Here is a 24,797-nt window from a genome sequence, read left to right as displayed (position 1 = left end):
TTGGGTCTGACGCAATATTCCCCAGTGTAGAGTGTGGTCTGGGGGCACTCCCCCGAGAATTTTTTTAACAGTAGCCTTCTCCTAAAATATCCTATTTATATAGCTGGAAATTCCAATTGAAACAACTATTATTAAATTGAAATTTTTAATTGTTGACAGTTTATACGTGAGTTTTAAAAATATTTTTGCCCTCTGGTAAATTTTGTGTTTCAGTAAGCAAAATGTATGTATTAAAAATTAATTATTCACACTATCGTCCATTTTACTTGTGAATCTGATTAACTAACAACATGAAGACTAAGTTTTTATTGTTGTTGGAGAAGCGCCAAAATTATGAACATATGATGTTTTTGTCAAGGCAATAGGTGTATAAAAATCCAAATAAATCATTTTTTCATCGTCTATTTTCATGTTATCTATATACGTAGGCCTAATAACCAGATGCTACTGACGATCATCAAGGCAAATCCCCGAAAAACTACTATATTTTTAATGACAATTTTTACAACATTCAGAGTTGTTAAAACATTAAAATTACCATTTTGATCCCAAATGAGTTCTATAGATACGCTCAAAACGAGCGTTTTTGTATGTTTCCATAACAAACCTTGATAACTCGTGAAAACCTTCATTACACTCATGTATCAACTTATCAGAAAATCTTTGTAAGTATTGGGTGTTGACGACTTGAATTTTTGAAGAGTAGTATACTTCGGTATACTTCCTCGGTAAGAAACTATTTCAAACATTTCACAAACTGATGGCGAAAATTTACGATTAACGTCAATTATATTACATTAAGAAGTGTCACAATATAAAATAAAATGAGAATATATATTGTATTCTATATATAAATTCGTAAAGAATTTTCTTCATTGCTTTATAATCAATCGCGAGAACTAGCGATACACCACAATGCCCAGTAATTACATCACAATATCTATGCTACACGCTACTACTATTGGGGACTGACACTTAAACATGCAAAAACATTTTGAGACGAATCGGGACATACATGATCACCAATAAATAATGTTCAAATTTTCATTATAAAATCTTACTAATATGCGAAAAACGTAATTTTTCATTAATAACCTATTTCGATCAATTTAAAAACATTGAAAATGCCATGATATTAAATAAGTTAAATAGATAATCGCTGATAGTTTACTTAAATTTATTATTGCTTCATAACCATAAAACGCATAATTAATATAAAATGCAATATTTTTAACTTTTGGGAATATAAATATTGATGCTTTAAACATAAAATATAGTTTACTTGACTTGTTTTAAATTACTTTACATTAAGAAATATGTTAACAGTTTATCTACCTGATTTCAATATTTGCGTCTCTTCCTGTTTGCAAGAAAGTAATGAGCAGAATATTATTTACTGTGTTTTCTAAATTAATCTGTAATTCTTAATTTGGAAAATAAATCATATATTTTAACAGAGTATATTTTTACATACATCATTTCCATGTTTTGATTGGTTAAGTAAGCAGAGTACAATAAAGCATAATGATTAATAAAACACATTTTACTAACGCAAAACATTGTATTATCAAATGTATTCCAATACCATCTACGTGCACACAGGAGGAAAATTACAATCTTGGTTTAAAACCGAACTTTCGCCAAGTTTAGAATAATATTTACAATACACTCAGATTTATTCTAAATTATGAGAATGTACGGTTTAGGTAACACTTTGGGGCGTGTCCTTTCTCAAAAAATAAACAAAACTAGTGTTCAATTATCATACACAAAAGCTGCACAGTTACGAAATCTTGTCCGATTTTGGAGTTTCTATTCTTCCCGTTCTTGACCTGACAACTTTCTTGTCAAAAGCGTCATTGAAGTTCTCCACCCTGTGATTATGTTGTTCGAGAAAATCCTTCCTGACGGTATCGGGAGTTCTTACTGTAGTTACCAGGCTTTCCAAGGAAGGCTCAGAAATTGTTTCCAGAGGCCCATCAGGCTTCTCCCTTTGTTTATCAATAATGGGAACATTCTCGACTATGACTGGAAGTTTCTGCAGGCCTATCCCTGGTTCACCGATTCCCAATCCTGGGTACGTGTCGATGCTGCCGTAACTGATTGACAGGGCGGCGTTGAGGATCTTGCCCAAGAAGTTGATACTCTGGCTGGCCGCCAGGGTACCGGAACCTGTCAGGAAACTCCCGAGTTTGAGACCGGTTAAGAAACTCAGCTTGCTCAGGAACCCCCGACCCTCTCGGCTGTCAGTGATGTTGCTCTTCTGCATCTCGTACAGCAGCTCCACATCTTGGTACAGATCCAGCAACTCTGGAGTCACAGCGTCGTCCTCGCGCTCCTCCAGCGGCAACTCTTCTAATTCCTCTAGGATCTCTGCAACTATCACACAAATGTGTATGTTACTTACAATTCGTTCGAACACCAATGTAAGAGTTCTTTACATAATGCTAATACACCATACAACAATAGTAATTACGACCTCAACATTTATTTTGAAATCAAAAGATTTCTTTGCAAATACAAATCTTGGCTATAAACAGAACATTGTTTACAGTCTAGCGGTTAAGCGAAAATGGTTACAAGTACATAAACAAACTATGAATCTTATGATTTTAATGATTGGTTGGCCTGCACTATTGTTGGTAGAATTTATTGCTTTAAATTTTATACTGTCTCAATTTTATTACAGCAAGAGCTAAACTAAACTACCGATTAACCATCAACTTTGCGCAGGCTGTCCTGGAGTTTACCAGTACGATAGTTTGCCCAGGTTAAAATTCTCAGAAACATAAATTTATTCAAAGGAACCAAATCTGACGAATGGCCTAAATATTGGTTGACCCTGTAGTTGTGTAGGCCTGCGCTTATTGCTAAAAAGAAAGTTTTAGTTGTAAACTCACGTGTTATCAAAAGTAACCTAAAATAACACAAAACTATCAATTCAGTTATGTTTTTCTTGTCTGATGTTGGGCTATCTGTAGGCATTTTCTGTCTCATTATTTCTTCGGAAAATTCGTATTTTACTATTATTTTAATGTATCAAGCTAAAAATTATATATTATGTGAACAAATGTGAAGTAGTAACTAAATATCTATAGTTGTTCTGTTATTGGTTGCTAAGCCAAATAATTAACTTATTTAACAACTGTTATGGGAAATTTTTGGTTCTCGATTACTTAAGACTTCCATTTTCTTGTAGATCTTGACATTGGCGACACTGTAACAAGGTTGAGTTATTTTTGGACTGATACCTCTTTGTAGCCCGGGGGCTTTCACTCTCGACTCCAGTTCTAGGAAAGTTGCTGTCTCCGGCGGTCAGTCGTCTAGCCACACTCGCGTCTCCTCTTGGCTATGCTCTAACACCATAAACCCTGTCTTGTCAACTTCAAAGAAACAATGGTGTATTTCATCAGTGAGTTCATATTCGTATTAGAGCCTTTTTCGGTTTTGCTAATACGTGCTATTGCATGGAGTGAAGTCCAAATTCTTACCTTCACAGACTGTTTTATTAAAATTGTCTTGCACTATTAAATTTTAGAAACTAAGCATTTTCCAGTCACATTTACATAATGCAATAAATATAATTTCAGTTGTTGTCCGGCCGTCTGTGCAATAATTATTTATAGAAGAGTCCCGAAAACTTGAAACTTTGGTTACCGTATGATCCAAAGAAGTATGCTATTGATTTTGGAGTCAAAAGGTCAAATCGTTCTTCCGTCTTTCCATATCTACGATGGCTCTTGATAGACAGACCCTAGACACTTGAAGCTTGATACATAGGTTTCCCTTAATAGAAGGAAGAACTTTATTGATTTTTTGATAAAAAACCAAATGGCAGTTAGTCCGTCTGTCTGCCGTTAACTCGGTACGTTCTATCCAGTCCTTCAACACTCTGTTTCATTGGTTTATTGTTTCATCTGTCTAACTCTCCTACTGTGTGGTGGTTCTCTGGTGCTTTCATTCTAAGATCTAACCCGGAACCGTTACTTCATTACAGTTTGAGGAAAACCAATGAGGTGGGCATACCTCCACATAAATCCACCTTTTAAAAAAATTATTTGACATACAACAGATAAAAGGTTTACGACTTTCTTGTGGAATAAGTTCAAAAATTGGGTGAAAATGCTGCTTCTGGGACAGTGCAATTATAACGCGACGAATTTCTGCCTCGTTAGTTAATGATCTCAGCCGAAGGGGCTAAAACTCTCATTAGCTAGTTTCATTGTGTTTAACATCCTCCCTTTGCAATGACTTTCCGTGAAGACAGGAAGTTCGTTAGTTTTCAATGTTGGGAACTAACGGCATTCGGGGAAGGCAGGATGTGGGGGTTTCAAGCTTTTTGCAAACTGCCAAGGATAAGAGTGACCATACTTACCTACATCCTGCTATCCTGGAAATACTCAAAGTGAATATCAATTACAATGTGGTCAGTATATCTACTAATAAAAGCTTATCAGTTTTACAAAAAAAAACTCCGCTTACATAAATATTAATGCTATAAAGATTTGAAAATTATTATTTTCATGCTTTAAAATAAACATAATGCCATTTGTATATTGTGTTATGTTTTTTGTTTGTTGATTTCTTCTTTGAAATAACATATTTAATAAAATAATGTCAACAAAAGGCCTTTTATATTATTATTTATCATTTAACGTGTTGCTGACTCAATTAAAGTATGTAGTGGATATTATTTAATTATTATGATTATGTCTTTCTTAAACATTCATATTATAAAATGGTTGGTATCCGGAAATTAATTAAGAGATTTTATTAAAAGTGACGTAATGATTTTTTTTTTCAAATATAATTTTAAGAATGAGCTCTAACCTTAATCTGTACAAGCCAATAGTTTTTAATTCCAAGTCCCCCGAGCTCTCCCGAAATTCTCTACATATGCCATTGCAAATTTCAATTCTGATGTCGCTTTAAGATAAGTGAACGAGAGTATTAAACCATCCTTTAAATGGCTAATTAAGCTTTCATTGTGACGGGTGAGTGCGGGCGGTTCTCACTACAGAGTAACGGCAATGTCACTCAGGAGACCTACTCATGTGGGATCTCCAAATCTGACTTTCATCTTCACTTTCCTTTTCTTACAACAAACTGTTTCGACCTAGACGATAACATTTTCACCAATATGTTATCTCTGATATGTTACACATTTTTGCAGAGCCTGTATTTATTATTGACGACTGTATTTTTTTACCATACTTATAAATAACTACAAGCATTTGATCAGCTTAGGACTATGCCAATTATGCAGTTTATAAAATTGTAACTTAGTACATGAATACAGCACGCGAATAGCTAAGTTTTATGAAATACTAGGAACTTCAAAGGAAATATTCTAAATTTCATATGTAAACATCTTCCATTAAATTCGTTGTGCAGTGGCTGGAAATATTTCATAAAAAAAGTTTGGAAGCGCATGTCACAATAGGCGACCAATACTGTATTCTAATAATTTAAATTTGGACAATATACGTCATATACTGGAATTAAGGCAATTTATTTAACATGGCTTTGTAGTCTTAACAGCCCTTTCATTAATTTCAGTTATTTTCTTTTCATTATTTTACTCTGTCTCACACTTCCAAACAAGTTGTCAGACCTGGGGTCTTTAGTCCGACAAAAAATCTGAAATAAAAATCTGCAGTTAATTGTTCTAGTTGGAGAATGTATAATATATTTCGATACACTTTAACAATCTATCAAGGATAAAATTATACACATAAAGTAATAGAGTTACATAAATACGAACTGACACCAAACACTGCTAACAAATCCAAATAACCGGAACTAAATTACTAAATTATGGACAGAATACCGTATCTTTGAACTTTCGTCTTTAATCACTGGGGTGGAAATCATAATTGTCTGGAATCATCAACATCCTCATCTTCCTTCTGCATTAACTTTCCTCGAGATAGGAAGTTCGATACAGTTGCCAACGTTGTGGCAACAAGCGGGATTCGGGGAAGAATAAGGGGTTTTTAAGCATTTCATGAACTACCAAGGAAAAGGGTGACATTATGAGGCTGTTTTCTTTACAACCTCTATTTACTTTTAGTGGATAGCGACCACTGGAATGTGAGCAGTATAGTTTTTATCAGTATTATGAAATAAAGCTGTATTTATGTAATACAAATAACTTTAATTCTTTCCGTTCCAACCTTTACTGACCTATTGTATAAAGAAAATGTAACCTCTACTATTAACATATGGTTGTGAGCTCGATAATTTCAGTAATCGCGCGTACAACTAATTCCAAGCATACGGGTTATAGTGGTAATTGAGTATCACATTACTATAGTACGAGACATCAATGTAAGCCTAGGTTGTGGTGCGGTATTGCCAACTGTAACGGAAGAATCACTAGTGATGGGATAATCGATTGAATTCAACAATCGAGCAATCGTTACTACTCATCTCCTCATCTATGTAACCTGAATATTTTACCTTCACGATGAAAATTAACATTTATTTGCTCTATGGCACAGAACGTGAGCAAAAATAATAATATAATAAAAACATGGAGAATAATCGAACGCTGCAGAACAAACCGGATGTAAACAACCGGAACGAAGCGAGACGTTGTCGTCGCGTCGCCTCATACTGACAATCAGCTGATATGACAATGTGGCTACGCTTAAGATGAGGAAGAAGTGGGGTGTTGTATCTGCCCATACGGCCAGGCTTGCAATGTGTCTAGTCTCGTACTATAGTATGAAAGATAAAGCTACCCATGTTGACAATCGGTTATTGTAGTATCCGGCACTTCTAACCGACATCGACATAGAAACGTGGAAATAAGAGCTTGGAGGCCGTGGGTTAAAATTGACCCCTATGGTCTCTTTAATTTCAGTATTTTCGAGGACAAAAAGGATGTCCATTTATTTACCATGAGAAAAATACTCGAATTTTGGTACCATCTCCTTAAGTCCTAGTCAACAAATTCTAGAAGTGGAAACACTTCTGTAAATGGCCATAACATATCTGTTCTTGGTCTTACTATGTAATAAATTCAACTACTATCGAAAACATTTTGTAAATATGAAAATTGGTAATGCCAATCTATCTTAGTTCAAAAGAGTATTAAATGATAGATATTTTCTATCTCTAAATATTAAAATGGCCTTAATGTTTTAAAGTAAACATTTCTGATGGCTGAAACGAAAAGTTCATAAATGTGTCCAAGTCCAATATGTTTTAAATAATTGAATATTTCTCAAATGAATTTAATGGTACTTTAAAGTGGTATATTGTCTCACCTAATCTGAGTATTCCTTCGATTTTTAATAATTTAAATAATATTGTTTATTCCGACATTATATTATGCTGAACATTTATAAGAAATTAACTACCTATAGTTAAACAAATATTAAATCTGATAATTTTTCCAAAATTAAAATTTGTTATGACAGTGGCTAAAAATTACAAAAAAATCCGTAAATCGTTCTAATAATTTAAAAACATTCAAACATATTTGAATGCGGTTTAAAATTAAGATATTGACATGCATAAACTGATATAAACATACATTAAGGTATTTGGAAATTTTAATTGTAATGTTACTACTATTTACAAAAACTCCAAAATTTCTGTACTCAAAACGTACTAAATGGGAAAAAAATCTTTGCCAAGACATCTGTCACGTTTAAGGTTTTCAACATTTTCCGATTTCAATGTTTTACATGCTGAATTATTGTAAGCACTTTACAAGTTGTCAGTGTAAGTATATCAAATATTCTCTACGATTTTATTTTTAAGTGTGTTAAATTACATATGATGTCACCAAGAAGCAATAAAGTTTACATTTAATCATAAAGAACGAATACCAATTAGCTAATCAAGGTTGCCATTATATCAACAACTGATGGAAATATAAGTACGTATCATCTCCTATGTAAACTGTATGTACACACTTACACATGTCCAGGTCTGACGCGGGGGGCGCCGGCAGAGGGCTCGCCGGGAGGCGGCCCAACAGGAGTGACACAGTCGCTAACGTGAGCACCCACATCTCTGGCTGGACTCGCTGTAGGATTACTTTTATAAACTAGCTGCAACACTTATACGGGTTGTGTTAACGTGGTTGGGCAACTCCATTTCTCCCGGGGTTGACTCCTCCTTGCCCACGCCTGTAAGGGAATGTCATGTTTAGGCTACCAGAGCCAAGTACCGTAAATAGGATTTGGCTTCGGAGGGGACGAATCTGATTTATGTGCACACAACACAGATGTTATAGAGTAAATCTGAGTGAAATAAATAGGTTTAAATCAAAGTAAATCATTTAACTATCAGACTGCTGCTAAACGACTTTTGGGGGGAGGGGATTGAGGGGTTACCCTCTCACCCTTCACATAATTACACCACTAACTATCCTTAGGTACTTAATGACTGAAAGGCTGAATCGCAATGCCGCAAACATTATGATTTATTTCGGATTTGTCAAAGTTGAAGGTTTGACCAGAAAAGAAGATATTGATTTGAGGAAGGAAGGAAACCCGTGTTATTGGTATCCTTGCAGGTCTGTTTTAAGTATATTATTCAAGGTGAATAAGTTAGGTTACATTTATGATTGTCCCACAAATATTTGCCATAATCGGCGTCTTTTTCCCAGTCAAATTGGATTCAACAAGCACATACACCCGGGTCATTGTGGACTTATTACTTATGCAGTCCAATACATGTGATTCGGAACCCACATTAAACCGTTGGTTCTAAAGTTCCACTGGTCACTGGGCTATTCAAAATTGACCTTTTTATGATAAACTGACTACACAGATCCAAAACACTCATTCTAGACACCATTCGTTCCATGCAAAGGAATTAGAATATTCCTTTAAAATGTCATAAACTTCTACTGGCGTTGAAACAAACCCCAAACAATTTATCATTCCTTTAAGTGATGGTCACTCCATGTATGATCTTTTATGAAAAACCTAAAAGTAGAAGGAAAGTAAACAGTACGCAAGAAATAGTGCTTGTTATTCAAAAAATATACAACACAGGCTATTTGAAACATGAAACTATTAAGGGGGTTCTATAGATATCTTGATTCACTTGTGTAACTATTTACTTGGAAGTATACAGTGAATGTGTCACACGACTAAGAGTATATAGAATCACGATCGTTATAATCGTGCACTAGTTATTGTGCTACCTAGTTTAGGAATGCCGTACCCTATAGGCCTACTTCGCCATAACTTAAGAAGTTTTCTTTTTAATAGTTGCTTTACTGTCAACTGGAAGGTTTTAAACCATTCTTTACTTTCATCAGAAACATACCGAGTTATTTTAGCTAAATATATTTTTCTGAGTTTGAATTTTCATTAGGTGTATATTTTTTAAACGTGTAAACGTGTGTTTTTATTGTTGTAGTTATTAATACGTACAATATATAATTACAATAAGTATGAACGTAGTTGCTATACAACAGTAGCAATACCATAAAAATTGCATATCAGTTGCTTTATTTTTCTTTACAATAATTCTTATTTTTTAAACTTTCTGGAAAATCTGAAAATATACTAAAAATTTAAAGTTTAAACAATACTTTTTATGAACCACTCAGTGCTATAGCCCTGAACAAATAATTCATTATTAACCTGTACCAGAGTAAATATAAACAAATTGTGTCATCATATTAATGGCTCAAAACTACCCTCAAAACAAATTCAATTGGACTAAGCCAATTTCTCTAAGAAAAGTAGCCACTTTCAGAGTAAATATAAATTTTAAAAACAAACTCTATTTTAACCTAAGCCATGTAATTCCCGAAAAATAATGAAATTAAGGAGTTTTCATTTTCGGCTTCTCGACAACTGTAATAAATCAGACTTACTTGTGTGCCCATGCAGTCTTTTCTACCAAACTCGATGGCAGATAATACATTACTTTGGATGGTATAACATGTATATGATATGATGATAAAAAAATATTTATCTCTTACAGTCTCAACTTAAAATCTTATTGTTTACTAATTAAATAACGTGGTCAACACTGTTCCATTCAGTTTACTTTATTTGATTGAGAAATGTGTGTTAAAGGTTACTTTGAATATTTGAATTAATTTACTTTTTCAAAATAAAAGTACAAAGGAACACATTTTTATGAGTTAAATTCCTTGGCATTCGAGTAGTAAGTGACGATAAGAAGTATAATCTCAAATACTGAACACTATATCCATCTTCATCTGCGAATGTTTCAGTATTTTGTTTGAAATACCTCAATAATTTTTTCTTCTTGTTAATTTTGGTTAAACTCGAAATTTTGTAATTACATACATTACAATTACAAGTGTGTGTGTGTGTGTGTGTGTGTGTGTGTGTGTGTGTGTGTGTGTGTGTGTGTGTGTGTGTGTGTGTGTGTGTGTTCAGTATGCATGATGAAAATGCTCAGCAAAAATATATTTACTATTAGTTCGTAACAAATCTGATTGTTGAATTTAGCTCCAGTTCGCCTTGCGTTAATGCAGCGTCTCCTCTGAAATCTAACCGCAAGCTTCGTCTGAAGAGTTCCGAAAAAAAAGAAGCTCAAAATTAACTCATTACATCGTTTCGGCATCAGAAACGCCTAGACTACAAAATATAGTGCAAACAAGGTGAAGAGGTATTCTCATTATTTCATCAGGTGCACAATTTTTGCAGAACTAGAGGACCATCAGTATTCATAAACTCACTGAAACTCAGTTTGAACTAGGAGCATTGATTTATTCTTTTGTGCGTTCGAACATGTCTCATTGGGTGAATCCATGATAGTTCGATAATCAGAAAACTTTTCTGAACAATAGTGCAAACAAGGTGAAGAGGTATCCTCATTATTTCATCAGGTGCACAATTTTTGCAGAACTAGAGGACCATCAGTATTCATAAACTCACTGAAACTCAGTTTGAACTAGGAGCATTGATTTATTCTTTTGTGCGTTCGAACATGTCTCATTGGGTGAATCCATGATAGTTCGATAATCAGAAAACTTTTCTGAACAATAGTGCAAACAAGGTGAAGAGGTATTCTCATTATTTCATCAGGTGCACAATTTTTGCAGAACTAGGAGAGCATCAGTATTCATAAACTCACTGAAACTCAGTTTGAACTAGGAGCATTGATTTATTCTTTTGTGCGTTCGAACATGTCTCATTGGGTGAATCCATGATAGTTCGATAATCAGAAAACTTTTCTGAACAATAGTGCAAACAAGGTGAAGAGGTATTCTCATTATTTCATCAGGTGCACAATTTTTGCAGAACTAGAGGACCATCAGTATTCATAAACTCACTGAAACTCAGTTTGAACTAGGAGCATTGATTTATTCTTTTGTGCGTTCGAACATGTCTCATTGGGTGAATCCATGATAGTTCGATAATCAGAAAACTTTTCTGAACAATAGTGCAAACAAGGTGAAGAGGTATCCTCATTATTTCATCAGGTGCACAATTTTTGCAGAACTAGGAGACCATCAGTATTCATAAACTCACTGAAACTCAGTTTGAACTAGGAGCATTGATTTATTCTTTTGTGCGTTCGAACATGTCTCATTGGGTGAATCCATGATAGTTCGATAATCAGAAAACTTTTCTGAACAATAGTGCAAACAAGGTGAAGAGGTATCCTCATTATTTCATCAGGTGCACAATTTTTGCAGAACTAGAGGACCATCAGTATTCATAAACTCACTGAAACTCAGTTTGAACTAGGAGCATTGATTTATTCTTTTGTGCGTTCGAACATGTCTCATTGGGTGAATCCATGATAGTTCGATAATCAGAAAACTTTTCTGAACAAGGGAACAAAACAATGTACGTAATTAATTACAAAAGCGTAAAGATAAGAGAGATGGCAGTAACTGACCACGTGTATGTTCCGACCACTCATGAGGGTCATTATACAAGTGTGACATAATTGGAAGGTTGTGACATGATAAGTCCGTGTGTGGACAGTGGCGCAACCTATGGGCAAGACCTACATCCATCCTTCCGGCTCGGGCCTGCACGTCACCTAAAAATTACGCTTTTTAATGAAGGATAGAGATAAAAAGTCAAACTCGATAGACCAGAAGCGAAAGGCAGTTTGCATTGTATAAGTACACAACTTACTTTTTTATACCAATAGAAAATATGGTACTTTTATATTATACGGAGGCTATTATTATACAACAACTGCGGTGGATGTTGGATTAGGTTAATATGTGGTTACAAGTAAGTAGTAATGTGTTATATTAATTATTCGCTTGAGAAGGAGATTATATTGCAGATCTCGAAACGTAGTGTTACTGATTCTTTTGTATCACTGAACGATGGCAAATTTTCGGAAACATCCTGTTCCTTCACAATCCTTCTATCGTCCAAAACAAACTTCAAACAAAGCATAGATTGCGTTATCATAAGTTAACCTTTGCGAGCGCTCACGTGATCTGATCTTGAATTTGGGTACGGTACTGTCTCGAGCGATGTTTTTATTCCATTGCCAAATGTTCCGACGTGATCTGACGTCGGAAAAGTACCGATCGGAAATGCCCCTGGCAATCAGTGCTTCGGTGACCACGCACTTCTGGCGGAAGAAGAAAAACATCTTTCGAGACATAAATTCAAATCACGTGGGTGCTCGTAAAAGTTAACCTTAAGTTTTTATATTTATGATGCGTACGTATGTATTTACTTACTTACATCGCGTAATAACAAGTACTATACAGGGGCAGTGTATAATAGTGGCCTCCGTGGCAAAGTACCGAAAAATGTCTCCTAAAAATAAAATCTATCGTCAAACACGCTTTCCAAATTACCAAATTATTTTTCTTCGGTTGACATAGTTAAGACTAACTGATAGATACATAAATAAATGTTAAATCAGCGTCAGCTGACCATATACAGATCACTTTATCTAGTTGTCTTACAATACCGGTTATGTATTTGTTTGACGGTGGGTTTTAATGTATCAAGTTAGAAAAATATTAGCTGTGATAAAAAATTATTGTTTTATATTTTTAACCCTTATGTGCCATCCCATTGAGACCTCCAAAATAAGTGCGTCTATCAATTTCTTTCTTTAAAAAATTTCCCTCTCAATTAAAAAAAAGTAGATCGTGTGTTAAAAAAGTACAAATTTACTCTCAGCTCCTGGTCTGTAACGAAATATAACACGATCTACTACAGAATGTTTTTAGCGGAAACTGATAACGGGACGCTCATTTAGACTAAGTATTTCTAATTTGGTTTGATATACTTTAGACTTATCTCATGGCACAGTAGCGTTTATGTCTTGCATGAATGAATCTGTATTTTTGTCTCTTATGTTCAATGTTGCAGACATTATATTTTTATGTGCCTGCTTATAAAAAGCTTTGAACATGAATCACACTAAAGATTGTGTTTAGCCATAACTTTTTCAACTTGTTCATATATTTAATTTCATATTTTTTATAATTCGGATTTGTAACTTTCCACAGAGGAATAAGTTATAAAATTAAATTATAATACATAATTTAAAATGTTATGCTGACACTCAAATTTAATGTGTTTATATTTTATATTTGGTTGACTTTGTTAATTTTACGACAATTTGCATGTTTTTATGTTTTTCATCACAACAAACAGTCGAAATATTAAAGGAATATTAAGAAGTATTTATGCCTGTCATATGTATGATTTATGACAATAATTATATAGACAATTCAATACAAGACGGTTTGCTTCAATAATTTAATTTATCCGTTGTTATTCTTGTTCAGCGTTATTATTGTTAATAATTTTGCAGATTTATTACAATATTGTATTGTTTTAGAATCTTTAACGTTTTTATGAAGTATCTATTGATGTTATGGTCTATCATTTTTTATGTTTGTCTGTTCTTCCTTTTATTATTGTTATCCTCTGTGTAATGTTTTTCTTGCACTCTAAGTTTTGTACCTATTTCAAAATTATTCTCGTTAGTGGATAATTATGTTTAATAGTAAAATGGTTTTTGCCGCTGTGTTGAATACATAAATACATAAAATAAGGCTTATACTCGTTATTCAAATCAAACGCAAGGCTTTGCACCTTTCTTTTTCAAGAGCATTGTGATTTACTTTGGCGAGAAAAACATTATAATGCAACTACACAATTTTTGTTAAAATTCCAAGGACGGTCTCTTGTCCGCCTATTGAAAGATGTTCAAAATCCTTTTTGAACAAACAAAAATCCTTTTTTACAATTCCTGCTTTTTTATTCATGAAGATTGTTTATAATGCAACGTTATTAAATTGCGATGCTATATATGCAAAATATTACTGTCTGGGTGCACCCTAAATCAATACGATTGCTTAACCTTACTCTAAATTTAACTTTATATAATAGTTACTATAAAAGTTGCATATTGATCAAAGTCTTATCAAATAGAAGTCGTAAAACCATCAAATGTCACAATAATCCATTAAAAACCCACAATAGAAACGTTTTAGTTGATTGAAACATGTTTACAGTGCACACTTCCATTTTTCCACTTGCTCGGTAAACATCAATTCACAGTAAACTGTACACGTGCCTTTAACTTGACCTTTGAACTAAAATATCAGATGAAGTGGCTGTTATTATTAGATATTTAGTTGAAGCTTTGATTTCGAGTGGTAGTCCTTTAAACCAGCTTCTTGACGATTTTGGATAGTTGAAGGCTGGAGAATATTTAATTCTGTAATCCTCTCTCCTAACTTCCTCTATAACCTATTCGATGACAGCCTTTACAATTTATCAAGGAATCGGAAGATGGATTTAAATACAGTACATAAGGGTATATTTAAAATTAGAACCTTATGATTTGGTTGTACTTTAAATAAATGACTTGTTAATTATTCATTTATTTGGTAATTAAAGTTACAAATTAATTTAAAGGAGTAGATAGGTAATTTAACAAAATTCAAATCCAAATTACAAAATGAAATTTTATTTCACACACATATTTTTACATATTTCACACTATTTACAAAAATAAACTTGCTTTATTAATATATAAAAAAAACTATTAAGAATATATTGTTTTAAATAGTAAAAGTATTTGCATTATGTGATTAAAAATTAAAATTAAATAAAGTGTGAAATAATTAGGAATATCCCCTGAGCACAAAGGCCCGCCTGGGATAAACCTTCACATACAAAAAAAGAAAAAGCTAAACTACTAACTGCACTCGGAACTAAAAGAAAGAAAAAATTTGTTCCATACAAAGTATTGTAACAATATTTAATAATGCAAATAAATTTAAATTTATTGTTGTACAATGATGTTATATACACTAAAACCATCTCCAAGTAAATACGATGTTTCTTACTTTGAACACAGATATTTATCAATGTTAATTAATGGAAATATACTACACATTATATAACTAAAAATATATTTCCAGCTGACAGAAAACAACCTCTGATATGCAAAGAAAAAAAAATAACCAGAAGACAAAAATTGAACTTTTATTTCTTTTTTACGTGATTATTTCTACTAATATTGATGTACTCTTTAACTGTCTGAAGTCATTTTGGTATTCTGGCCTAATGTTTTGACATCCTTGTCATTATGGACCATCTTTCTATGCTGTTACACATCTTTCAGTGGTTCAAACAAGTGAAAATCAGATTATTTCAAATCAGGGGTGTTGGTATATAAGGAGGAAAATAGGAGTTCTAGGGCTATTTTCGATAGTTCCTTTCGCTAGTTGACATTATATGGGTTCACATGGTAATGCTGGAGAATCACATTTTTTCCCACTGAGATACTTTGACGTTTTCACTAATTGCTGGATTTATATTTGAAGTATTGTTTGTTCGAATGCATTATAATTAGACTTTCTAGTGAGGAAGTTAAAACACAAACTCGATCAGAACGACGTTCTGACTAAAATATGACCACTCAGTTTTTCGCTAGGTTCCTTTAACCATAGTACTGGATGCTATGAACATTTGTTTTAATGAGACTTCTGTGTTTGTGTGTTTTTTGAGACCACCATTTTTTATAGTTTTACCCACTTACGCAAGTTAAAGTCAAACAGAACGGTATTCAATTATAATAAAATCTTTAGCAGTCTTTAGTCGTTAAGAAAACTATGATTTTTAGTTTGACACAGGTAAAACCAACCGAAAGACATGTAAATAAATGCTAAATCCACCCCAGCAACCGTATACTGACTCTGATCGTGGAAACTTTCAGTTTATTTATCTTATTGTTTGGCGGTGACATACCTGTTATGTATGTCTCTTACGGTCGGGGTTTAGTGTAACAAGCTGAGGAAAATATGATCTGAGAAAAATATAGATTTAAACTATTTGATACCCTTCCACTTCAACCTCCAAAACTAGCACGACTGGATTTCATTCTTAGAATAAATTTCCATAACTATTTCAAGGAAAACTATGGTGTATTCAATCAATACATATAACAGCAAAAAAACAAATATGTTTTATTCTTATACCATGCAAAATGGCTCTTGACTCCTAGATTATTAAACCTATGTCGAGGTTATGAACACAACTGTATTGGCTCATTAGCTGATTAGGACCCAGTTATGCAAATCTAAATTCCTGGATGTAGTACCCAACTGTCTTACCAACCCAACCGTTTTTCCTATAGTCCAATTTGTCTCTCTACTATTGAATCCTAAGGCATTAATTTTCTGATAGTCAAGTCTGTACTGGAATAAACATTAAAGTAATTATATTCACCTCGTTTGTATTCACCTTCATAACCATTTCAAAAATTGATTTATAAATTTATAATATAAGTATTTTTTTTTTTTTTCATTAATTTAATACGAGTTTTCGTCGAAAAATTCTGAAATAGACGAAATAAATAATTTGTTATAAATGAATAACTATACTGTATTTTATTAGAACTATAGTAATATTTATTTCTTTATGAAAATAACTATACAGTAAAGGTCTATAATATAATTTGGTTTTCATTGTATTTCAATTTTTAACATTGAAAATTAGCTCACAATAATCTATTTCTTTTGGTTTTTTTTAGTTTTTACACATCATTTTAATTCTATTGAATTCTTTTACATGCGAAATACGTACTTTATAAAAACAACATTCTGACGGCAATGGTGTGCGAAGGACAGACAATTTATCTTTTTTTTATTTAAGTTATTAAAACTTTGTTTTGCATTGTGAAAAAATTGCATAGCCTATAACATGTTTTATGTCGGTATATGTTTCCATATTCGTACATTTTTTTAAATATTCTTAAGTTACACGATTTTTAGAACTGGTCCGCGAACAAGAAATGAAATGTTTATCAGATGGAGGTTTAATAACCACTATTACCACTCATCCATTTGTTGTACCCGACTAATTGAGACCTTTATATTAGCGATAGTTCTTGAAAAGTAATTTAATGATCATTTTCCTTTCTTAGGACTAATTTTTGTAACTCCGGAAAATTGGTGTTTTGTGTCACGTCCTGTAGGAAATAATGGCCAGACAGACACTGCAACGTTACAACACTCTCTACTACTACACAAAAAATGTACCATGACAAAAATATTTTAGCAACGGTAACACATTGCATGTAGTGGCTAGTGATGGAAAGTAAAACAAAGCAAAAACTAAGAGCAGGACAATATACTACTAACAGCTGAGGAAACATTAAGTGCTGCATATTTTGCATCAGCAACAGACATAACCTGCGTTCTTTGTATAAAGATTAATATCAACGATGTATAATTTGTGAAGATAACATGATTATATAACAGTGTTATATAAAAACAGCAACACTACGTTTCGAGAACAGGTATCCGACCTCTTCTTCAGGTACCAAAAAGCCATTTGGTTAACCAGGCACGAGTATTAACATATCAACAAAACATGATGATGGACAGACTATCCGATGGATAGGCTCATTGTCCACCCACAAAAGACTTTCCAATGTGTTGCAAAACATTTAAACCATTTTCTTTAATTGTATAGTTTAAATTTGAATGAAAGATCGCTTCCACTGTAGACAAATCGGAGACAGATACCGATATGGACTAATTTTTACGAAGTCTAAAGACGTTTTAATTATTATTAATTGGTTTTATTTTTAAGAGAAAACGCTGCATGGTAGGTATCCACAAATGCAATGAAATTAAATGAAATTACTTAATTGTTCGTTTTACAATAAACAAGGCATACATTTTTGTAAAACCACTTTATTTTTGAGTAGGTGAAAGGGTATCTTTGATTATGGTTGTTTAAAAATATTGTGAAAAAACGTAACTGTAAAACAATACAGAACTGATTAAATACAGCATATTATATAATATTATTGTGATTGTTTTATAAATCAGCAGCCATAGGCGACTGTGCGTCTGCATGAACTAACACGTAAGTAAAAAGAATGAGTAAATTAAGGGAATGTAGTTGCAAACATTTTTCAGATAGCAAATGGAATTGAAAAGTGGTTAGACCGAGTTTAAAAATCTCGGCATTAATTGAGAACTTTTGGGTTTCTAATTTATAAATAAAACGAGTATGTTTTCCATTTTCAAAATTATTTACATTTAGATTTACCAAGAATATCCACTGGTAGGATACTCGGCTGCGGTACTTGAAAAGTGTCAAACCGTGGTCATCGAAAAAATGTTTTTAACAAATGAATAAAAATCTTGCTATGTCTGAGTTCGTAATCATTATATTTTTAAACTGTGAGCATTATTAGTGAACGTATTTCCCTTCTCATCTTCATTTTAATGTTACCACATTTAAACTTCTTCATTATACGTATACTACTAATTATGAACAAAAATTGGTCATTGCTTAAATTTTCAACGTATTCCAGTCTAAGTTTGGAAGTACGTCTGTGACAATTTTCTTTGTCCCCAAAGGCAGCACATAGCAAATACGAGATGACCCGGACCCACTGAAATGGAAAGCCATTAAGACATTTTGTACTCGTATTCGCAAAATTGTGATGGGGTTGGAGAGCGGGGGAGGCGACGGTCTGCCGGGAGTCTCCCCGGACGATTGTCTCCGACAAGGAACACCAGGTATTGTTTATACTCTGTGGACGTCGCCACCACGTCGTCCTATACTGTCGGGCCGGGGCGCCGGGGTCATAAATATTCAGCGCTTAGTGTCAGATCAGTGCGTCGTACATGGAACTGGGGTACAACTCTAGAGCACGATACCGCAGCTACTAAACAATCTTTGAAAAGTCATTGTGATATAATATACCATTGGTTATATTGATATTCTTAACAGCCCATATCACGTTACTAAGTTCCTATTGGGTACCTATTTCGGCTATTTAGTACCTACCCACAATTAACACTCCTTACATGTAACATTACACTATCCAAATTCAAACCTACCATATCCCTCACTTTATTTCATCATCAGGACTTTTCCTTTCTCCTAACAGTCTAGGTACGCCACTGCATTTATAACTCTAACTAACGATCATAAATATGAGGGGTGTTAACGTGCAATTTTGGACGAGTGCAATACCAAGATGACATTGATGACTGACGGGTATGGGTGTCTCCCCACTACGAAAGAAATAACCGCTAACAACTAAATAGGCTAACAACCCTTCTATTCACTAATCCTCCTTCATCTGTATTTTTCATACCCATATTTTACAACACTATTACAATTTAGTATTAGTTTTGAAACTTTTTCCTATTTATTTTGTTGCAAAACAGAACGCAATCTGTTAAGTTCTGATCGTGACGTTAAACTGAACTAACACGAACAGAATATATACAGTCTAATTTTATTACTATATAGTAAAGATATATTTTTATACTTGTAGTACAAAAAAATTTCTTCACGTACTTAATGATTTTAATCGCATCTTGGTCAAAAGTATTTTTTTATTAAACTGTAATAATTATCTCATGGATAGTTTGTTTTTGAGATCTTTTAAATCAATAAATTATGTATAAAAATCATTCAATTATTATTATTAATTTATATTTATAATACTAATATTAATCATTAATTATATACAGCCCCTTTTTAATAAACATTTCTTCATTTATGCTCAGTTAAATTGTTTTAATTGGTACAACTCTGATATTTATAAACAATTTTAACAAAATGTTTATAGTTTTTTTTTTATTATTATCCTTAAAATCTCATTTTAGCCCTGAAGATTCCCAAGGATCTTCTCAGCCCACACAGGATTCCTGCTGGTATGAAAACTTACAAACACAATGTTTACTATGCTCTGAGTGGTATGATTTTTAGGCCCGGGTCTTTCTATGGTAGTGGTATTTTAATTCATTACACTAAACATATTTGAGGGCAAACGATCCCAACCAAATTTGAAGTCTCTATTGATCTACTTGGGAATCATCCCGGCGGCCTCTCGATTAAAGACCCGCAACATTTTTTCTACACTACGGTTAAGGTCAATATAGACCTATACGCTTGTGCTATAATTTGTCTATTTATTTTCATTAATTGAAATTTTTAATCAGCGATAAATATATATATATCTTCCTGTTACTAATTGTTATCTCATTACTTTTCCATAAAGCTCTCCTAATTTGTATTCTTATACGTGCCAAGGATTTGTTGTGTCGATTTACATGATAAATTATGTCTTGTGAACAAAAAATACCACAACCAATGACACTATGTCCTAGCAGATTTCCCAATGCGCACTAGAATAGCCAAAAAGTTGTCCAACCCTCTGTGAAATACCGATATGAAAAGTAGGTCAGTCACCCAGATATCGCCCTCGTCTTCGTCACCAGTTTCACCTGCCCTCCTACGTACTGTATGTACATCTGGAAATTCTCTGAGTCACACTGAGTCAAACTCTGTCTATTAGGGATTTCTTTAAACAACATTTCGTCCATTTACTCTTTTATTTAAATTGTATTACAATAATTTTCTATTGTAAGGATAACAGGGTTTCGAACATTTGCCATCGTTTATAGGTTATAAAAGGTATAACACAACGTTTCGAGGATGGACTCCAAGCAGATTTTGGGTATGTTTGAACCCTTTTTTGTCCCTTCTTTACTTCTCTCTGTTCGTTACTTTTGTATGTATTAATACCTCCCTTACCTGATGAGGAGGATAGATTCTAATCCTGTTATCCTTTCAAACCTTCCATCGTCAATAACAAACTGGAATCCTGTGCAGTGACAACGCCTGGATTAGACTCCAAGCAGCTTTTGGATGTTTCAACCCTTTTTTCGTTCTTTACTTCTCTCTTACGTATTAATACCTCCCCCACCTGACGAAAAGGATAAATTCCAATCATCAAAACGTTGTATTATACCTACAACAGTGACAAATGTCCGAAATCCTGTTATCCTTTCAAACCTTCTAACTTCAGTAACAAACTTTAAACAAAGAATTTCTATTGTATTTGTATATGTTGTGTTACACCTTGAATTAATACACTCATTAACAGAACACTCTCCAGTCAGATATAACTCCTTTTATAGTTTTAGCAAGTATAATTTGATGACCACTGTTTGAGACCCTTCCTCAGGACCATCCGTAATAACCTATCTTTACTGACTGATAGCTTGAAGGACTGTAGTAACTCTGAAATTAATAAAAAATTATTCAACCAAGACCGATTGCAAGACCTTGATTGATTCGACAGTCTTATAGTGAACGGTAATTATGGTGCAGAATCCGATACTAAATTCGCATTGTATAAACATAACCTAATATTTTGTGGAAATTTATAAGAGGATTCTCCTCCAAAATAAGTGATCATTCGTCGTCATCCACGTTATTTTGGAATGGGTAAAGAAAGTAGCCAGGAAAAGAATTTGAGGGTCCAGACAACTGACGTTTTTCCGTAGTGTACAGAGAGTAAGGTCCTATTTTGTTCCTTAAAAAGTTTTTGACCTATTTCTTTGTTAACATCGATCTTTCAGCAGTGCATTTCAATAATACTGAATTATTTAAATAATAATAATCGTTTACTAAAAAGTAATTGAAAAGATTGAAAATTGGGGGGGGGGTTCTGACCCCTTGGGCTCCCTCATTGGCTACGTCCTTGGAAAGGGTTGAAATGGGACGATATCACAAGTTATATGTATTTAGTTTGACATTCTTAACCAATAGATACGTAAATACAAGTACGAGTATTAAAGGCATCCAATGACATAAACTTTGGTTAGAACTGCGACTGATAGCAATCTTATCTCGCTTGCTAATACCGACATAACTATTATGATAATATCTGGGGTTTGATATAAGTTCATTAGTTAAACCTAATAGACTAGTGAAAAACTGATTATTTGGTATTTATATCTCTTTGATTATCCCAATTTGACCTATACCAAAGCTACCGCAGTACACTGTATATTTATTTATTAGGGAAAAAGCCCTTGTCAATAAAAAAAACCAGGTTGGCTGCTTATATGATGCTAATTATAAATTAATAGATATATTTCTGCATATGTTTGTGTAGAGGGAAATAGGTTATTTTTCAAATAGATCTCACTTGCATATAGTTTTAGCATCTTCCAATCTAAATTCACATTAAAGGAAGTATTTAGTAGGCTATATTTAAAATACTTAATTAGTAGTTGTTTTTCAAATTTAAATGTTACTATCGTTACTCGCCAATATCTTCAAAATTATATAAAACTTAGCCTGTGCTTGCAAGTTTCACCCACCCTTCATTGTATCTTTCCGATAGAAGGTGAGATAGTTATGTGTAGAAGACTCGGTTGCTCCACCGTGCTTTAGGATCGTGTCAGCCAACGCCGTTGTGCGCTAAATTGTGCACCTGATGAGATAAGAATGCCTCTTCACTTAGATTGCACTACCTTTTGTAGTCTGGGTGTCTCTAATGTTGAAACCATGCGGAGGGTTTGTTTTTTAGCGTCTTCGTTCCTTTTTTTATCCTTTCAGACGAACATGACTCCAGATTTCAGGAGTCAAGTCTGCAGCAGCATCAGATTTCAGATGCTGCACGAAGAGGAAGGTGGACTGTAGCTAAATTCAACATTCACATCGAATCAACCCTACACACCATAGCTGCTTTACGTGTAGAAAACTCGGTTGCTCCAACGCGCTTTGGGATCGTGTCTGACAACATCGCAGTGCGCTCAATGTTGCACCTGATGGGACAATGAGAATGCCTCTTCACCTAGATTGCACTACATTTTATAGTCTGGGTGCTTCTGATTTCGAAACGATGCGGGGGTTTGTTTTCAGCGTTTTCGTTCTTTTTTTTGGATTCCTTCAGACGAACATTAAGATGTTGCACTTAAAAGGAAGGTGAACTGGCGCTCAACATTCACATAGAAGGTGAGAGTTGCTAATATCGTAAAACATGTATTATCTGTACATGTATGTCTTGTGTTGACGTGATGTTTAATTTTTACCAGTTAAGCCATTGTAGGCATATTAAGACGACCTGGGATTTATCGACACATAGTAATATCAGTTGTAGGTAAAATTATTTTTTGGCGAAATAATGTTTGTGGAGCTCTAATTTTTTTATTGGCAAATATAATTCGCTTAAGATGAGACTTTCTAAATACTGATTTATTTTGCACTCCAGCAGCCGCTACCATAAATCTTCTGAAGTATAACTTACCTTTTGCAAATGCGTGTTTTTATCTAAATACATGAGAGACAAGGAGGAACAATGCAGAGGACAGACTTCACCTGAACAATCCTGACAGGTCTGGGGTAGAGGCTCCAGAGGGCAGAGTCCACGCCTGCTGCCGGTCTGTCTGTCTGCCTGTCTACCCTTCCTCCATCCACCCTCAGTTCCCCTGTGACCGCGACCTGTGAGTGACCAGTCTTCGCCCAGTAGTACGGGGTTGAACATGTCTCCTCGACTTCGAGTGTGCTTCCTGCTCCTGCTTGCTCTTAGCTCTGTAAATGCATTTCCCCAAAGGATTCCAGGTTAGAAATTCACATTTTAAAAATTTATACAGTATTAATGTCGTCTATTAATCGTATTTGAAATAATTTCACTGATATTTTTCGGTTGCCTGAACAGGTTTCAGTATGTCAATGTAGTCTAAGTATGCTTCGATTTTCTAATTTCACATGTATTTTAGGGCAATACTTTAAGTGCTATAATTTCTTGGAGTGCCGGTTAAATACATTGCAAGAGCTTTATAATGTTCCAAAATATTTTTAGATTCATAATAACACACAGTAGAAGTATTATGATTTGAGTTGGATTTCAATTTAATTCTTTAGGTGCTCACATCAGATTTGGCGGACATTATCTATTTTAAACCTTCTTGCTGTTATTATAGACTCAAGATATAGACAAATATGTTATATTATCCAACTGATTAGACTATCAATTTATAAATAATTGTGATAGCAGTGAAGGTAATTCTAAGCAATATATGGGTCAACCTCGATTTTTCTCATATTACAATATAATGTTCCAATAGTCAATTAGAAAAGGAAATGACTAGAATTTCTTGCCGGAAAGCAGTTATAGGGAGCAGGCAACTCATATTACATTATAATGTTCCAATAGTCAATTAGAAAAGGAAATGACTAGAATTTCTTGCTGGAAAGCAGTTATAGGGAGCAGGCAACTGCGAGAATTACCTATTAGTGATCAGGGGCATTGACGTGATCTGGGCTTCAAATTTGGAACTACTCGAGTTAATTTTTTTTCTAAAAGAGCAAGCAGCGCGAAGCGCTGCGCAGCGGGCAAGCATCGTGCGTGATCTTCGTCTATACTGAATTGATTCAGGCCAAAGGAATGACACAGATTACTTTACCAGATTTTTATGGAGATTTTGTATTGGGCGGATTATATTGGTTTACTTTGCTTTCCAGCATGTAATTATGTGTTTAAAATTGTTTTACATACATTACCTACAT

The 24,797-nt window shown here is 33.8% G+C and overlaps 2 protein-coding genes across 3 annotated transcripts in view; one reads left to right on the top strand and one right to left on the bottom strand.

Moving 5' to 3' along the window:
• Nucleotides 1–1,549: 1,549 nt before the first annotated feature.
• On the bottom strand, nt 1,550–23,742 carry LOC124362354. Its single transcript, XM_046816786.1, has 3 exons — nt 23,607–23,742; nt 7,933–8,144; nt 1,550–2,379 (listed from the first exon to the last, which is right to left on the bottom strand). Exons 2-3 carry the CDS (start codon nt 8,024–8,026, stop codon nt 1,784–1,786), a joined length of 690 nt encoding a protein of 229 aa, XP_046672742.1. The 5' UTR covers nt 8,027–8,144; nt 23,607–23,742; the 3' UTR covers nt 1,550–1,783.
• Nucleotides 23,687–24,797, top strand: part of LOC124362351 — a 36,280-nt gene continuing 35,169 nt past the window's right edge. The window contains exon 1 of one of the 2 annotated variants that reach the window (XM_046816783.1): nt 23,687–23,849. In XM_046816783.1, coding sequence (XP_046672739.1) covers nt 23,771–23,849 — 79 coding nt within the window. In that variant the 5' untranslated portion in view covers nt 23,687–23,770. The remainder of the gene's footprint in view (nt 23,850–24,797) is intronic. The other variant, XM_046816784.1, reaches the window with a different exon arrangement.

This window comes from Homalodisca vitripennis, chromosome 5 (assembly GCF_021130785.1).
Source record: "Homalodisca vitripennis isolate AUS2020 chromosome 5, UT_GWSS_2.1, whole genome shotgun sequence".
Classification (NCBI taxonomy): Eukaryota; Metazoa; Arthropoda; class Insecta; order Hemiptera; family Cicadellidae; genus Homalodisca; species Homalodisca vitripennis.
This window is presented reverse-complemented; position numbering and strand designations above follow the sequence as displayed.

Excerpts from the sequence above, each read along its gene's own strand:
- LOC124362354 (XM_046816786.1), bottom strand. The coding sequence starts at position 8,026 with ATGTGGGTGCTCACGTTAGCGACTGTGTCACTCCTGTTGGGCCGCCTC. Across the intron at positions 2,380-7,932 it reads CGCGTCAGACCTGGACATGT|TTGCAGAGATCCTAGAGGAA; the intron begins GTAAGTGTGTAC and ends TTTGTGTGATAG.